Source organism: Taudactylus pleione, unplaced genomic scaffold (genome assembly GCF_031769625.1).
Source record: "Taudactylus pleione unplaced genomic scaffold, aTauple2 ptg000209l, whole genome shotgun sequence".
In the NCBI taxonomy this organism is placed as follows: Eukaryota; Metazoa; Chordata; class Amphibia; order Anura; family Myobatrachidae; genus Taudactylus; species Taudactylus pleione.
The window spans coordinates 1,505,543-1,520,325 of record NW_028284611.1 but is presented as its reverse complement, the minus strand read 5'-3'; the positions used below and the strand labels follow the sequence as shown (position 1 = coordinate 1,520,325).

Sequence of the window (14,783 nt, the reverse complement as noted above, 5' to 3'; positions counted from 1 at the left end):
AAAAACATCGATCGTCAATGACCGATTGATTTAAAATGGCAAAAAATTATAAACAAGCTTGGTACAGAATTTACTGTTATTTTGGAATTATCGGCCGATGATCAATGGTTTTGCCAACCCGCACCTTAGGAAATATACCACTAGTGTCAAAGTACTTGCAGGATGGAGTACAGATGGGACAAGGTGATGTTAGAATATATACTGTATGTACAGCAAATAGACTTCTGGGGAGATGTATCCAACGTTAAGAGAGGACACATGGGGAAGTTGCCCGAAGCATTCAGCTTCTAGTGATCATTCATCAAGTACATTCTACAAACTGATAGCTATGGGTAACTCCAGCTGTCCTCTCTACAAGGTTTGATACATTCTAACCTAATCCTCGTTTCCTTCTCTTGCATTTGCCATATGAAGAACCTGTAATAACTAGATCGACATGCACTAGCTCACAGAGAATCCATGGCTCACACAACAATATCAAAATTTATTTGAATCTCTTACTCTGAAAACAAAGATAAATATATCCTCGTTCCAATGTATTTAGATTAATATTTTAATTGAACACTATCTGCCATATACACCAGGTGCTGGACATTATTTATATTGATTATTGGACTTGACTACAGAGAAGATTTTATGAAGTAAAGTGGGACTATTGAAGATTTGAAATTTGAAATAACTTCTGAGTTTTTTTAAAACCAAAGTCTACTGAGGTTTTTAAAGTTAAAACTTACTGTGCCCTATCAGTGCGCTTGAATTTATAGATCTTTGACTATCTGCCATATAGACTGATAGTCCCATTAATGTACAAGAGAGTAAAATCATAAATTTGAAATAAACTGAAGTTACAGCTAGCGGTGTATAGGCTGAAAGTTAAATGCGTTGGGTAAAACTTCAGTGCTATGTAACAGCAGAGAGTTTTCATGGACCTGACCCCAACATGGCATCAAACAGTAAGATGACAGGAGGATAATCTCCATCATCTTGGAGCATAACCTTTACCAGTCATTTATCCAATGAAGAAATATTTAAAATGAAAGTTGAATTACACAGTCTAGTTCTTTGGCCATCTTGACTTTTTCTATCATCTGAAATTCCTCATGTTTTGCTCTCAGCTCGTCACAATCTAAACCATGTCTCTTGGGAAACCAGCAAGGACCATTGTGTTTTAGCATTACTTCTATGCCGATATCACCCACATTCTCTTTAGAGATGTCCGCAGACCCCCGAGTTTTGGATCTGGATTCATCTTTGTGTGTTGGTTTTGCAAAACCACCAAGTGTTTTGGATTAAAAATCGACAAAAACAGTCTGAATCCAAAAACAGCTAAAATGTCTGAATCCAAAACCAGAGATTTGTTTTTTAAATCAGAATTCCGAACCGGCAACAGATCAGAACCCGGACTTAGTTTAACATTGACCCGGTTCTTTCTCGGAACCCCTACATTATAGTATGTTTGGATTTCAGAAATCCAAACCCGCACATCTAATTCTCCTATATGATTTCTGTAAAAAAAAAAAAAAGAAACCTACAGTAGGCGCATAAATGAGTGATAGTCCTCTATCCATGCAGCTGTGTGAGTGTCAGTCCCAGCGCTGCGAGAGGGGTGTAGAAATATGAAAAAGAAGAAAAAAAATATCACTGAATATATAAAATATTGCAACTTTAATTTTAAAAAGTTTACATACACAATAAAAAGAAATAGCCCATAGAAGTGTAACTAGCTCATCTCGATGCAGTATCTCTCTAAATTAGAGCTCAGTCGGGAGGTCATATACTGTATACGATACATCTTCAACCGATATAAAGCTTATATCCAACTACATCAACATAAGTCTCTTTCTTTCTCTAAGAACATCTTCCGTGTAAAATTTCTTTACCCTCACAGATATCTGCGCCTCTCGTCCTCCCTTATTACTCACTCTCATTTTCAGGCTTCTCCCACTATTTTAGGTTATTTCCTTCATACATAAGCAGCTTTTCCTTAGTCTCTAAATTTCAAACATTTCATAAAAACACAAATTTTAGGAAGTTTTATGATATTCCCTGATCTACATTTGGCTTTTGTACCCAAATAGCCCCCTCTTCACAGATCACTCAAACCTACAGTTAATGTCGTTCTATATGCAAACAACCGACTGATTCCCAAACCAACATTGGTGGGTGACTGGACCACACATCCCCACTAGGCACGTTTCCCCTTGGCAAATCTGACTGGACCCATACACAATCCATGGCACTCACCCTCATGTACCTAATATGCCTGCTGTCGCAGACTTGTGAGCAGTCCTAGTGCCGATCTGTCTATTAGGTTTTGTTTTATTGCAGTGTTTGTTCCCAATTGTAAAAGACTGTAAATCATTATCAATAAATTAACAGTAATACAAGCAATAATGATGCATCAACTGTGCACTAGCAAACAGGTCACTAGTAGCAGCACCGATGCGGCAACGCCAGGAACGGATGACGGAACGTTCCTCAATGCTCCATCGGATAATATCCAGCTATAGTAATCAGGAACATAGGTGTAAACTCCAGGCCGGTTAGCCAAGGCACACTCGTCTCCCCAGCTCACAACGCCAACTTGATACCAGACCCCCTGAATGGCACAGACCAGGGGTCCTCCAGAGTCTCCCTGCAAGATAAAATACTAATAGTCAGCTATTTACAGGTTTTGGAGAACACACTTAATAATCTCACAATTCCAAAGCATTTGCCTTTGGTGTCTTCAATACAATTATTATTACGGCCATGACAAGATGCAGTCATTAAAAAAAAGAAAAAAAAAAAAAAAACAGATAAAGAAAAGTCATCTGACTAAAGTTACATGTTTAATGTGCTATAGAAGTAGGGATGAGCTCGGACCCCATGTTTTGGTAAAACCACCCAGTTTTGGATTTCTTTAAAATAGATATACTGTAAACAGCTACAACCATGTAATTTGGATCTGTTTACATGCAATCCCAAACCCGTTATTTGTTTTTTAAATGAGAGTTCCGAAATTACAGCAGACCTGAGCTGGGACTCGATTAGACTCGGAACCCCAAAGTTTGGGTGTTTTGTTTTGTTTTTTTTTACAGGAAAACAAAACCGCACATCGCTATATAAAAGCGTCAATTGTAACTACCCGCCATGTTTCCATGCTAGTTTTACTATGTAAAAAAGTGGCAGAGAAATGTCAGAAAAATGTATTTGTGCTCAGCTGCTATATTGTAACGCTGCAGTATATGCCATGTACAGTAACTGCTGATAGAGGCCTCATACAAAAGGGGACCTCTGTTTGTTTCTTTTATTTTCTGGTGTAATTTTTTACTATTAAACGTGTACCGTATTACACGCAGTGACCCCATTACACGCAGTGACCCTATTACACGCAGTGACCCTATTACACGCAGTGACCCTATTACAACATAAAAAAGGTACAGTGCAGTTTTTACAATAGCAGATTGCTGGTGATTTTGTGGCTCTCCATAAACTACTACATACAGAGCTGTAACTGGGAGAGTGTGAGTGGTGCAATCGGCGCGGTCACAGCCCCACAGACATCTACTTCTGGTTTGCAGGGTGCCTGGAATGGAACCCTGCAGCCACTAGCCCAACTGCAGAGCCCCCCAGAGCGTCCGAGGGATGCTCTACTTATTGCAGTCGGCAGTCCTACCCCCTAAGTTTGATGCCATGCCATCACGGGCTGGATGCGGCAAGGTGAAAAATGCGGGTTAACCGCATTTCTCATTTGCATTATTATGTACTAAAAGAAACCTGTTCTAGATCTGGAGGTTTCTGTGGACAATATAGCCAAGCGTGGTTGCCTGCAGCACAATACTCATGTCATCATTGATCGCATTATCAGGGATCGATAGAGCTCATCTGGGAAGAGGGCATACCTGGCAGGAGTCCTTCTGTCCAGCCTGGTACCCGGCACAGATCTGGTCATTAGGGACTATTGGCGTGCTGGAGCTGAGGCCGGAGTTGATGTGGTACATCTGGTCACATGCGCTGTTGCTGATTAGTGGCACCATCACCTTCTGCAGAGTCCCTGGGTATGGCAGACTCACTGCGGACAGACAGACATTATATATACTAATCTATCAATCAGCAATGAGACAATCCCCGAGATAAATCATAGCATGAAAGTAATATTACCATGGACTGTTACCAGAGGCACGCTAAGTGCAGAGGCAAACGCAGGATCTATGGAAAGGAGTTTCCGATATACAATATAATAGAATATATATATATATATATATTTTTTTTTTTTATTACAATGTAATGGTGATGGCGCCAACCACGTGATTCATTATATATGAATTCACCTATTAAGGTATCTGAAAATGGGGGACGCTCTACCAATAGGTGTCAGCTAGATAGAAGTGATAGGGCTAGGGCGTGAGTCCTATATAAGGAATAGACAAAGGTGAATCAATCCAGCGACAGGCGTCTCACAAACTTTAAAGTGCAAGTGCAATATTAAATAACCATGAGTAAAAGTGTATAAAAAACTATTTATTCAATGATTCAGACAAATATGGTGAAATCAGTTAATATATAAATAACACATACAGAATATAATAGAATAAAAGAAAAGAAATAAAAGAAAAGTGGCCTTTAGCTGTAGCTCTAGAAAATTCGGTTACTATAAATACAAAGTACAGATAGTGCTTAAATAAGTCTTATAAACATTTACATATGCTTAAAAGTAATGCACATTGCAACAAGAGGTGCCAACAAATAATTCATGATCTTATTGCACAACCAATTTCAACATATAAGAGAGGATGAACATAAAATATTAATATGGAGAAAAGGCAAAAAAAACCAAACATTTTTTGCTGATCTTAATGGCTCATTCAAGGCAAGAGTGCAGCTTTCCCCTGTCATGCATGTAATTTAGTACATATTTACACTAAATATACACACACTATATATATATATATATATACATATATATATTATATATATATACACACACACACAATGCTGCATATCTATGCATTGTGTCTAAACCTTAGCTAAGTATATATTTTATATACATTTTCTGAGTACATAAACTATTTATTTATACATGCATACATATATATATATATATATCTGTTATACATCTTTTATGAATAAACTGCTGTCTGTTTATATAATCATATAAAACCACTCTAAAAATCCTTCAAAAATAAATTCAAGTATTTTCTGTTCAAAGTATTTGACTAATGTCCCTTGTTAAGCTTGTTTTGTATTTTGCGCTGTAAAGGCAAACAAAGCATTGAGGACCTCATTCAGAGTCGGTCGTTGCGGCTGCTCGGTCTTAAGGGAAAAGGGGCCGAATATGTAAATGAAGCGCTCGTAAGTTGCGTCGTTAAGATGTGATCGTTAGCTGGATGAGCAAGGGGAGGATGCGGCCGTAAGACTAAAAAAACGCCCCCTTCTCGTTCGCAATACACGTCATCTCCGGGCTTATAAGGATTAATCGAGACCATCGGGAACCATCGGAGCTGGTCGTAGAGCTTAAGGCTGACCATACTCTCTCTTAAGCACTACGATCTAGTCAGTGTAAAAACCACCCATGTCACATGTGCCATGACACTACTTAGTTAATTATGCACTCCCATAAAACGCCGTTTGCATAGTCAGGCACGCCTGCGTCCGGATCTCCACTCCCCCGTTCACAAGCACCTTCCCGTTACCACCCACAAACGGCTCATCCTGTCACTCAAACCTGGCTGAGTTCAAGGAGAGAGAAATTTCCGATCGCAACAGCTAGTTTGCGCACGCGCATTGCGAAACTTACGCATGCGCTGTTTTGCGAACATCGCTGGGTACGACCGAGCGGCCGCTTACGACCGACTCTGAATGAGGTCCTGAGTCCTATTAGGAGAAATGTGCTATATACTGATAATAATAATTAAACCTGATTCTTTGTATCTTTACTCAATTATGTCCTATTGTCACTGATACAGTATGTGTAGTAACCCAGAGTGTATAAAAACATCCCACATACAATATGTTGCACAGTATATAATTAGTCAAAATGTAAACGCCATAATGTCAGCAGGTTCATTATTTTAACAACCAAAATGTCGACAAGTACCGTCAAGATGTAGACAGTCCGAGCTTTCACATAGACATAAGGCAGACAAGGACATATTGTAAATAATATATAGACAGGTTGAAATGTCAACAGAGTCAAAATTTCAATATTTAAAATATATAGACGATGCATATGGTCGACAACCAAAAAGTAGACACTTAAAAATGTCGGCAGTCATAATGTCATATTAAATTGACACAGCCGCACTTGACGGCCGGCAGCTCAAACGCTGGCGTCTTAGATGTCTGATAGCTAGCGGAGAAGTCAAATAGCTAAAAGGTAAGAAAAAAAAAATGTAACCCTCCCCAAAATCAGTAACTAGCCCCGGATCTCTGAGATCCCATGCTCAGCCAATCAGTGCTTCTCCATTCATTTCTATGGAGTGACTGCAAGTGACCCGGTCACATTCACGGCAGGATCCTGCTAGGGTACAGACCAATGGCTTTTTGTGTTGATGCTACATTTACGTTGGCATTTTGGTTGTCTTTGTTTTGGCTGTATACATTTATACTATATCTCCCACAGGATGTTCATGACTAGAATCAGTGGCAGGCTGGGCTGGGGGGCAGGGTGCCATGTGCCCCCAGGGCCGCAGCGTCATGCGGGCCTTCTGTGTCACTGTGACACAGACTGCACCGCGTGTGTGGCGCTGACCGGACGGAGTTCGGTCAGTGCTACACAGCACAAACACACAGCCACTGGCGCCGGCAGCTGTGTGTTTGCTTTAGCAGCTGATGAGAGTCGGACAGACTCATCGGCTGCTGCTCCCACTGCCAGAGCCGGACATCTTCCGGCTGCCGCAGTGGGTAATGGGAGTGACGCGTCACTCCCATGACGCGTCACTCCCATAATGCAAAGCGGCGGACGGAGGAGCTGATATCGGCGGCGGGACCAGGAGCAGGAGCGGGTGTCAGGTAAGTGTTTTTTTTTTTTTATTTTTTATATTATGTCTCTACTGCGGGGTGTCTGGCACTATAAGGAGGAGACCACTACTGGGGGCACTACAAAGGGGGGGGACTTCTACAAGGGGGGCGCTACAAGGGGGGGGACTACTCCTACTGGGGGCACTACAAGGGGGGGGGACTACTACTACTACTGGGGGCGCTACAAGGGGGGGGGACTACTACTACTGGGGGCACTACAAGGGGAGGGGACTACTACTACTGGGGGCACTACAAGGGGAGGACTACTACTACTGGGGGCACAACAAGGGGAGGGGACTACTACTACTGGGGGCACTACAAGGGGGGGACTACTACTACTGGGGGCACTACAAGGGGGGGGACTACTACTACTGGGGGCACTACAAGGGGAGGGGACTACTACTACTGGGGGCACTACAAGGGGAGGGGACTACTACTACTGGGGGCACTACAAGGGGAGGGGACTACTACTACTGGGGGCACTACAAGGGGAGGGGACTACTACTACTGGGGGCACTACAAGGGGAGGGGACTACTACTACTGGGGGCACTACAAGGGGAGGGGACTACTACTACTGGGGGCACTACAAGGCGGGGACTACTACTGGGGGCACTACAAGGGGGGGGACTAGTACTGGGGGGGGGCTACTACTACGGGCATTGCATAGAAGGGAGGGGACTACTACTAGGGGCACTACATAGGGGGGAGGGGACTACCACTGGGGGCACTGCATCGAGGGACCACTGCTGGGGGCTCTATATAAAAGGCAATACTAGGGGTACTGCATAGGGGGAAGACTACAACTGGGGCCACTATTTAAGGGGCACTGCATAAGGGTCACCACTACTGGGGGCACTATAAAAGGGGCTTACTACTGGGGGCACAAGGGGCACTGCATAGGGGGGATCACTACCGGGGGCACTACTTGAGGCCTGCATAAGGGTGTCCTCTCCTGTGGCACAGGGTGGCACTGCATATGGGCACTACGACAGGGGGCTGCCCCTAATCTTTATTTTTACCTTACATTAATCCCATACCCGCCTCCTCCCTAGAACACTTGAGGACGGGGGGGGGCGTAGCACGCACTTTCTTTCGGGCACCCTGACTGCACGCTACTCCTCTGCCAGGGCCGCCTGCATGCATTTGCCCCCCAGGCTAAAAGTTGCCAGCCAGCCCCTGACTGGAATGACCCCCTCCCTACTGGTCGCCCCAGCTATGTAACTATGGGCAACCATAAAAAACTATAATGGAACAAATGCAATAAGATATCATCTGTCAGCAGTTTCATTATATGTAAAACCCAACACACTTAGTAAAGCGGTTTTAGTGCTATTTGATGAGGTGCTAATTTATCGTCAGAGGAAACTAACATTGTAGAGCTAGGCAAAGGTCTGCTGATATTTCACATAAATGACATTTCAGTGCAGAACATTTTATTTTAGCAGAGGTGAGAAGTTTCAGTGATGCAGCCCGTCAGTTCTAGGGCAGGGTGCATGATGCATCGCATTCGGGATGTGATTCACCTCGCCGCTCTTCTCATGCATGGCGGCGTTACTTATGCGTTAGTTACGCCGGTATGCTTTAAGAAAATCACAAAGGACAGCTCTCCCTCGTAAAATCTGTCCTTTGCGAATGAGGGTCTTGTAGGTCTATGACCCAGAAGTCCCTCTGGCATCATTCTGTGCATGCGCAGACCACCACACGTGATGCAGGGGGTGCTGGGAGTGATCTGATTGGATCCCTCTCACAGCACTCTCCAAATATAAGCCCATAGGCTTTAATGGCATTACCCACTGCACCCAAGCCCTGGAATTGGTACATATGAGAAATGCAGTCAAACCCGCATTTTGGGGGTTTGACCACATTTCTGCCGTTGCTGCATCCCGACCCTGGTCTTATACCTCAACCAACTGAAGAGAATGTTCCAAGGACCAGTTTTAACTTTTTTTTTCATCTCTACTAAACAGTTACTGAAATACCTTTATACCTTACTGTGTATTCTTACCGCCATATCCCGTGTTACCCCATCCAGTCACCCAGCAGTTCATCCCGGATGGGAAGCTCATGGAGGCTTGAGGCACGCACACGGGCAGAATGAACTCAGTATAAGTAATAGGACTGGACAATTTAATCAAAGCGATGTCTCCTTTGGAACCAGCACCGCTGTACTGGGAGTTCACCGTTATATTCTGCACACTGGACACAATCTGGTGAGGACTGGTGACCTGCAGCTGGTACTCGCCCAGGACAACTGTGTAGACTGAAGGACTTTTAGACCTAAATGAGAAAAACAACTTTAAAATAAATAAATAAATAAATATATATAAAACTTCAGAAGACATTTACTCAGCGGTCTCACAAGTCGAACAATCCCAAGAGAAACAGCTCTTAAGGGTCAATGATTGCAATTTTATTGGGATCATATCCCCTGATCATCATGACCTTACCAAGATTTGTGTCCACCAGAATACATCATGCTGGGACAGTTCCACGATATCCGGCTGTCCAGGCTATAACGACGTATACCATCTGAAGATGGCATTGTAAATGGGGGCCAAGCTTGATGTATTTGGCCAGATTACAGCCCCATAGGCACCTAAATTCCATACGGAGGATACTAAAGCAGAAAATCTCTGGAAACTGCAGTTCAGCATTTTTGCACAAAATCACTGACTCATCACACCCTAAGCTAGAGGTTCCCAAACGCGGTCCTCAAGGCTCCCCAACACTTCAGGTTTTAGAGATATCCATGGTTGAGCACAGGTGGTTAAATCAAATTGACTGAGGTACTAATTACGTCACCTGTGCTCAACCATGGATATCTCTACAACCTGAACTGTTGGGGAGCCTTGAGGACCACATTTGGGAACCTTTGCCCTAAGCATTGAAACAAAATTCATCCCAGTCACCCTAGGGGGTGGGATGTGTAAGAACTTTCGGTGCACATGCACAGTAGAAAAACATTAAATTGGATAAAAAAAAAATACTCCGCATGATCTGTTTAGTGAGGAAAATTAGTCTGAACACTGCATTCCGTATTGGTGAAAGTCTGGTTAGGAGAAGACCATTTAGAAGGGATTTACTAGTGTTTAGTGATACCGGAGCATGGCTTAAAGTCTTGTGTGTTTCCTGTAAAGTATGTGGTTACTCTACACATTTCTATTATTTGGATAGATATGGGATATAAGGGAACAAAGGACAAACAGTCAATGATGACACCTAGACAGGTGAGGGGTAAGACTTATTGTCAACAGAAATAGAAATGTCAGGTTGGTAACTATTATTGGCCGCTGGAAATATTAACTGTTTTTGAAAGATCGAGTAGGAGGAGAGGACATTCCAATGCTAAATGTCAGAAAGACATTCAGTAACCCGGGGCCAGCACAGATCGTGGGAGACCTGGACACACACAAGTAAAGGATGACACCCAGGCAGTGAGCTTGAGTGGGTTTATTTATTATTGTGTTTTCTACTGAAATTGAGTTGTCAGGTACATAACTTCTGATGACTGCTGGAAAGATTAATATAATTTCGGTGGAGAGGACATCCAAGAGACACTGGCAGGAAGACCTTCAGCAAGGTGGGTGATGTTCTGCTGGAAGAATTTTGCCTTTTGCCATTTAGTATCCAATATATACTGTATATAGTGAAGTTTAGAACAGCTTAAGATTATAAATCAGGGTCCGGGAGATACAGGACTGACTGAGGAAATGCCACTTCCATCTTGGGAATCAAATGTAATTCGCCTGTACATACCAAGAGTGCAGCTTACCATTCAAAGCAGTGTGCAGCCGTCAGTATCCACTGGTTGGAGATCAGGGACCCACCACAAATATGGGAACCTTGGTACCGCAGACTGACCTGCCAGGGCCACGCTCCTTCAGTAGCATCTGTACCGCCAACTATCCGACTGGTGATCACTGGATTTCCGCAGGCTGGCTGTGCCGGAGTCGTTAAGTCAGAAAATACAGCAGCCGGATATACTAAAATATATTAAATGAATTAAATTAGTGTAAGGTCACCTAGAGTTCCTATCTCATATTCCCATTTTTAGACATGTTCTAGAATTCCGTACACATTAAATCTTTGGAAAATATATACAAATATTAAATTAGATACACTGTATTCATTATGTGCCAGGTCTTAGTTTAATTATTATTATTTATTTGCAGCGTTATACTGTTATTTTTCTTAAATATTGTTTTTCAGAGAATTCTTAGGAGGGGTACACATTAAGATCGGAATTATATATCTCTATATCTATCAGTGTGTACACTGAAATGTGCATCCACGTGCCCCATCAGCTATGTTATCCCATCTTATGTGCTGCACGTTAGATGGGACGACATTGCTAATGGCTACATGCAGGTGAATGCAGGATGAAAGGGTATATCGCATGGTTTTACACCGGATCGTGCAGTGTGTACAGCCACCTGATATATCCTTCCATTGGGTATCGGGTCAGCTTAGAATTGCCAATTTCCTGGTGGTCTTGATATGGCAGACATGCATGATCTCTTTTGCAAAGCACACTGAGGGGGTCATTCAGACCCAGTCACAAGCACTGATGTGTTCACCACCAGGTCGATGGGTGGCCCTGCGCACGTGCAGCGGCCGCACTGAGCGTGCGCAAGCCCCGGAAACTCTGTCGCTCCGGAACTCGCTACAAAAGGGGGGGCTGTTGATGTTGATCGACAACTCGCCCCTTTTTGTAGGTGGGCCGGGAGGGGGTGGTTTCCAAAATGGAGGCATTCCTTTAAGAACGCCTACCGGTTTGTGGACGGCCACACTGACATCATCAGTGATGTCAGTGGGGAGCTTCCTGCTCCAACTGAGCAGGAAGCTCCCTGGGGCTTGCGAGTGCCCAGACCCAACCTTAGGGTCTGGTCGCAAGCTCCGATGGTCACCCTGATCGCAAGCTAAGATGTGGGCGGTACCAACAGTTAGCTTGCGACCAGGCAACCAGGAGACCGCACCAAAAAACTAGAAGCGGACGCCCTCTTTCAGAGAGAGCGATCGCTTCTTGCGACCGCCTCTCAATGAGGTCCTGAGTCCATAGCGCATAACAGTATTATTATACCAGTACCTCTTTGCTTATGTTGGTGTGATCCCACTTTCCGCTCTCAGCGGATACCTGCAGGTATGAGAACCGTGTCTAGGAGTGTGAGGCAGTGGCACAATATGAACCGCTTTACCATTCCCATGAAATCAAGCATCTTAAATTTGGCTCCTAAAACACTTATTTAGCTCTGTGTCTTTTTTTCTCCAACAAATACAGAAAGCGAGGGGATATCCCCACTGTCTATATTACATGTTTGCATCTTTGGTTACATTGGTAAAATAGGGCATAGAAAATAATCTTCTCTGGCAAAGGTGCAAAACGCGTCACATAAAAACATGGGGTGCAGTCTGATGCCCGTCAGCTTGGGGCTGGCGACAGAATCAAACTCACCAGAGCAGTGGAAGCTGAAGGAATGAAATTAAAAATGTGCCCCCTCCATCCCATTATTTCACTTCAGTAACCTCACTCTGTAAATTAAATGTTATTTCTCTACTACATGCAAAACCAAGCACGCCAAGGTTCCACTGCTCCCGCAGAAAGCCAAGAACTGTAAGGGCCCAGCAGGTTGCAGAATGCAAAATCCCAGTGTCGGTCTAGAGTACATAGTATACAAGTCACTTCCTCATTACATTGGTTTGTCACCACCCCCAGTACAAACACTGATAATATTATCAATGCTTCATGTTAGGTTTGTTTTTATATAGCAACACGCAAGTTATAATCGGTTACCAAATAATGACTTTGTTCCTGAGTGATCCCAGTGACTGTGGGCCTATTCAGAGATGTGCGCTAATGCCAACGCAGCTGAGAATTTTTTTTGCAGCAGCTTTGCAAAAATATGCAAATATCACAGACGCCTAAATTTGTATTGAGACGAACAACCGCGCCTTTGCAAATCCAAGTGCAAAATGGTCACAACATGTATGCATTTTTGACCCTGCTCCCCCGTTACCTCTACCATATGCTCCCACTGCGGATAGTCACTGCGAGCATTGGCGGTAATGTACCTTGGTGCAGCAGTGATCATGTGACAATATGCTAATGCAGCAGGAGGTGTCTGAGAAAAAACGGCAGCTAACAAGATCGCAGATCCGAATGCTGCATCCGAACTCAGCTCTTGTATCATCTGCTAGAGCACCGGCCATCTGAGGAACCCTGATGTTACACAGATTGGCCTTCACAGCTCCCATAGCCGAGGCCAGGAATCTGCGTCAGAAGATGGTCTCTTGAAGACATCATCGTTCTATTTCCTGCTGGCGACTGTCGCTGAGCTCTGCTCTATAACCGGCGGGCGCTGCACAGCTTCCATGATGCTGTCCCATACTGAGCTGACAGTGACTGTCTAGGGTAATATTGTACTGCTAGACAATGCTGATGCAAGTGAGAGCAGGTAGAAGGCACTGAGTCTCCCTTACATAGGGGGAGATTTATCAAGCCTTGGAGAGAGAGAGAAAGTGGAGACATTTCTCAAAGCAACCAATCAGCTTCTCCCTTTCATTTCATAGGCTGTGCTAGATAAAAAACAGTAAAAAGCTGATTGGTTGCTTTATCTCTCCCCTAAGGGTTTACTTACTTGGAGGTGGGATCTAAATTTAGGCAATTCAGATCATATTTAAACCCGAAATTTAGAATGGCAATTCTTTTACTAGTCATGTTTACTTTTAAAATTAGTGCCAGGTTTTAGAGCTTAGTAAATAATTCACAAAGCTTGATACATCTCCTCCTAGTAAGAAATTGGCTAGTAACACTGATCTATGCAACACTGTTACCAGTTACAATATTTGTGCCTTCCCTCTGATACACTGTAACATAGGCCTCATTTATATCCAGCTCCCTCTGATACACTGTAACATAGGCCTCATTTATATCCAGCTCCCTATGATACACTGTAACATAGGCCTCATTTATATCCAGCTCCCTCTGATACACTGTAACATAGGCCTCATTTATATCCAACTCCCTATGATACACTGTAACATAGGCCTCATTTATATCCAACTCCCTCTGATACACTGTAACATAGGCCTCATTTATATCCAGCTCCCTCTGATACACTGTAACATAGGCCTCATTTATATCCAGCTCCCTCTGATACACTGTAACATAGGCCTCATTTATATCCAGCTCCCTCTGATACACTGTAACATAGGCCTCATTTATATCCAGCTTCCTCTGATACACTGTAACATAGGCCTCATTTATATCCAGCTCCCTCTGATACACTGTAACATAGGCCTCATTTATATCCAACTCCCTCTGATACACTGTAACATAGGCCTCATTTATATCCAACTCCCTCTGATACACTGTAACATAGGCCTCATTTATATCCATCTCCCTCTGATACACTGTAACATAGGCCTCATTTATATCCAGCTCCCTCTGATACACTGTAACATAGGCCTCATTTGTATCCATCTCCCTCTGATACACTGTAACATAGGCCTCATTTGTATCCAGCTCCCTCTGATACACTAACATAGGCCTCATTTGTATCCAACTCCCTCTGATACACTGTAACATAGGCCTCATTTATATCCAGCTCCCTCTGATACACTGTAACATAGGCCTCATTTATATCCATCTCCCTCTGATACACTGTAACATAGGCCTCATTTATATCCAGCTCCCTCTGATACACTAACATAGGCCTCATTTATATCCAGCTCCCTCTGATACACTGTAACATAGGCATCATTTATATCCAGCTCCCTCTGA

The 14,783-nt window shown here is 43.5% G+C and overlaps 1 protein-coding gene across 2 annotated transcripts in view; it reads right to left on the bottom strand.

Moving 5' to 3' along the window:
• Window positions 1-1,648: 1,648 nt before the first annotated feature.
• The window catches only part of LOC148517805 (serine protease 33-like), a 30,778-nt gene continuing 17,643 nt past the window's right edge, over window positions 1,649-14,783 (bottom strand). For both annotated transcript variants that reach the window (XM_088478166.1, XM_088478165.1), the window contains exons 2-5: window positions 10,776-10,986; window positions 9,009-9,280; window positions 3,885-4,054; window positions 1,649-2,635 (exon numbers count right to left, since the gene is read on the bottom strand). In XM_088478166.1, the coding sequence (XP_088334292.1) occupies window positions 2,402-2,635; window positions 3,885-4,054; window positions 9,009-9,280; window positions 10,776-10,986 (887 nt within the window). In that variant the 3' untranslated portion in view covers window positions 1,649-2,401. The remainder of the gene's footprint in view (window positions 2,636-3,884; window positions 4,055-9,008; window positions 9,281-10,775; window positions 10,987-14,783) is intronic.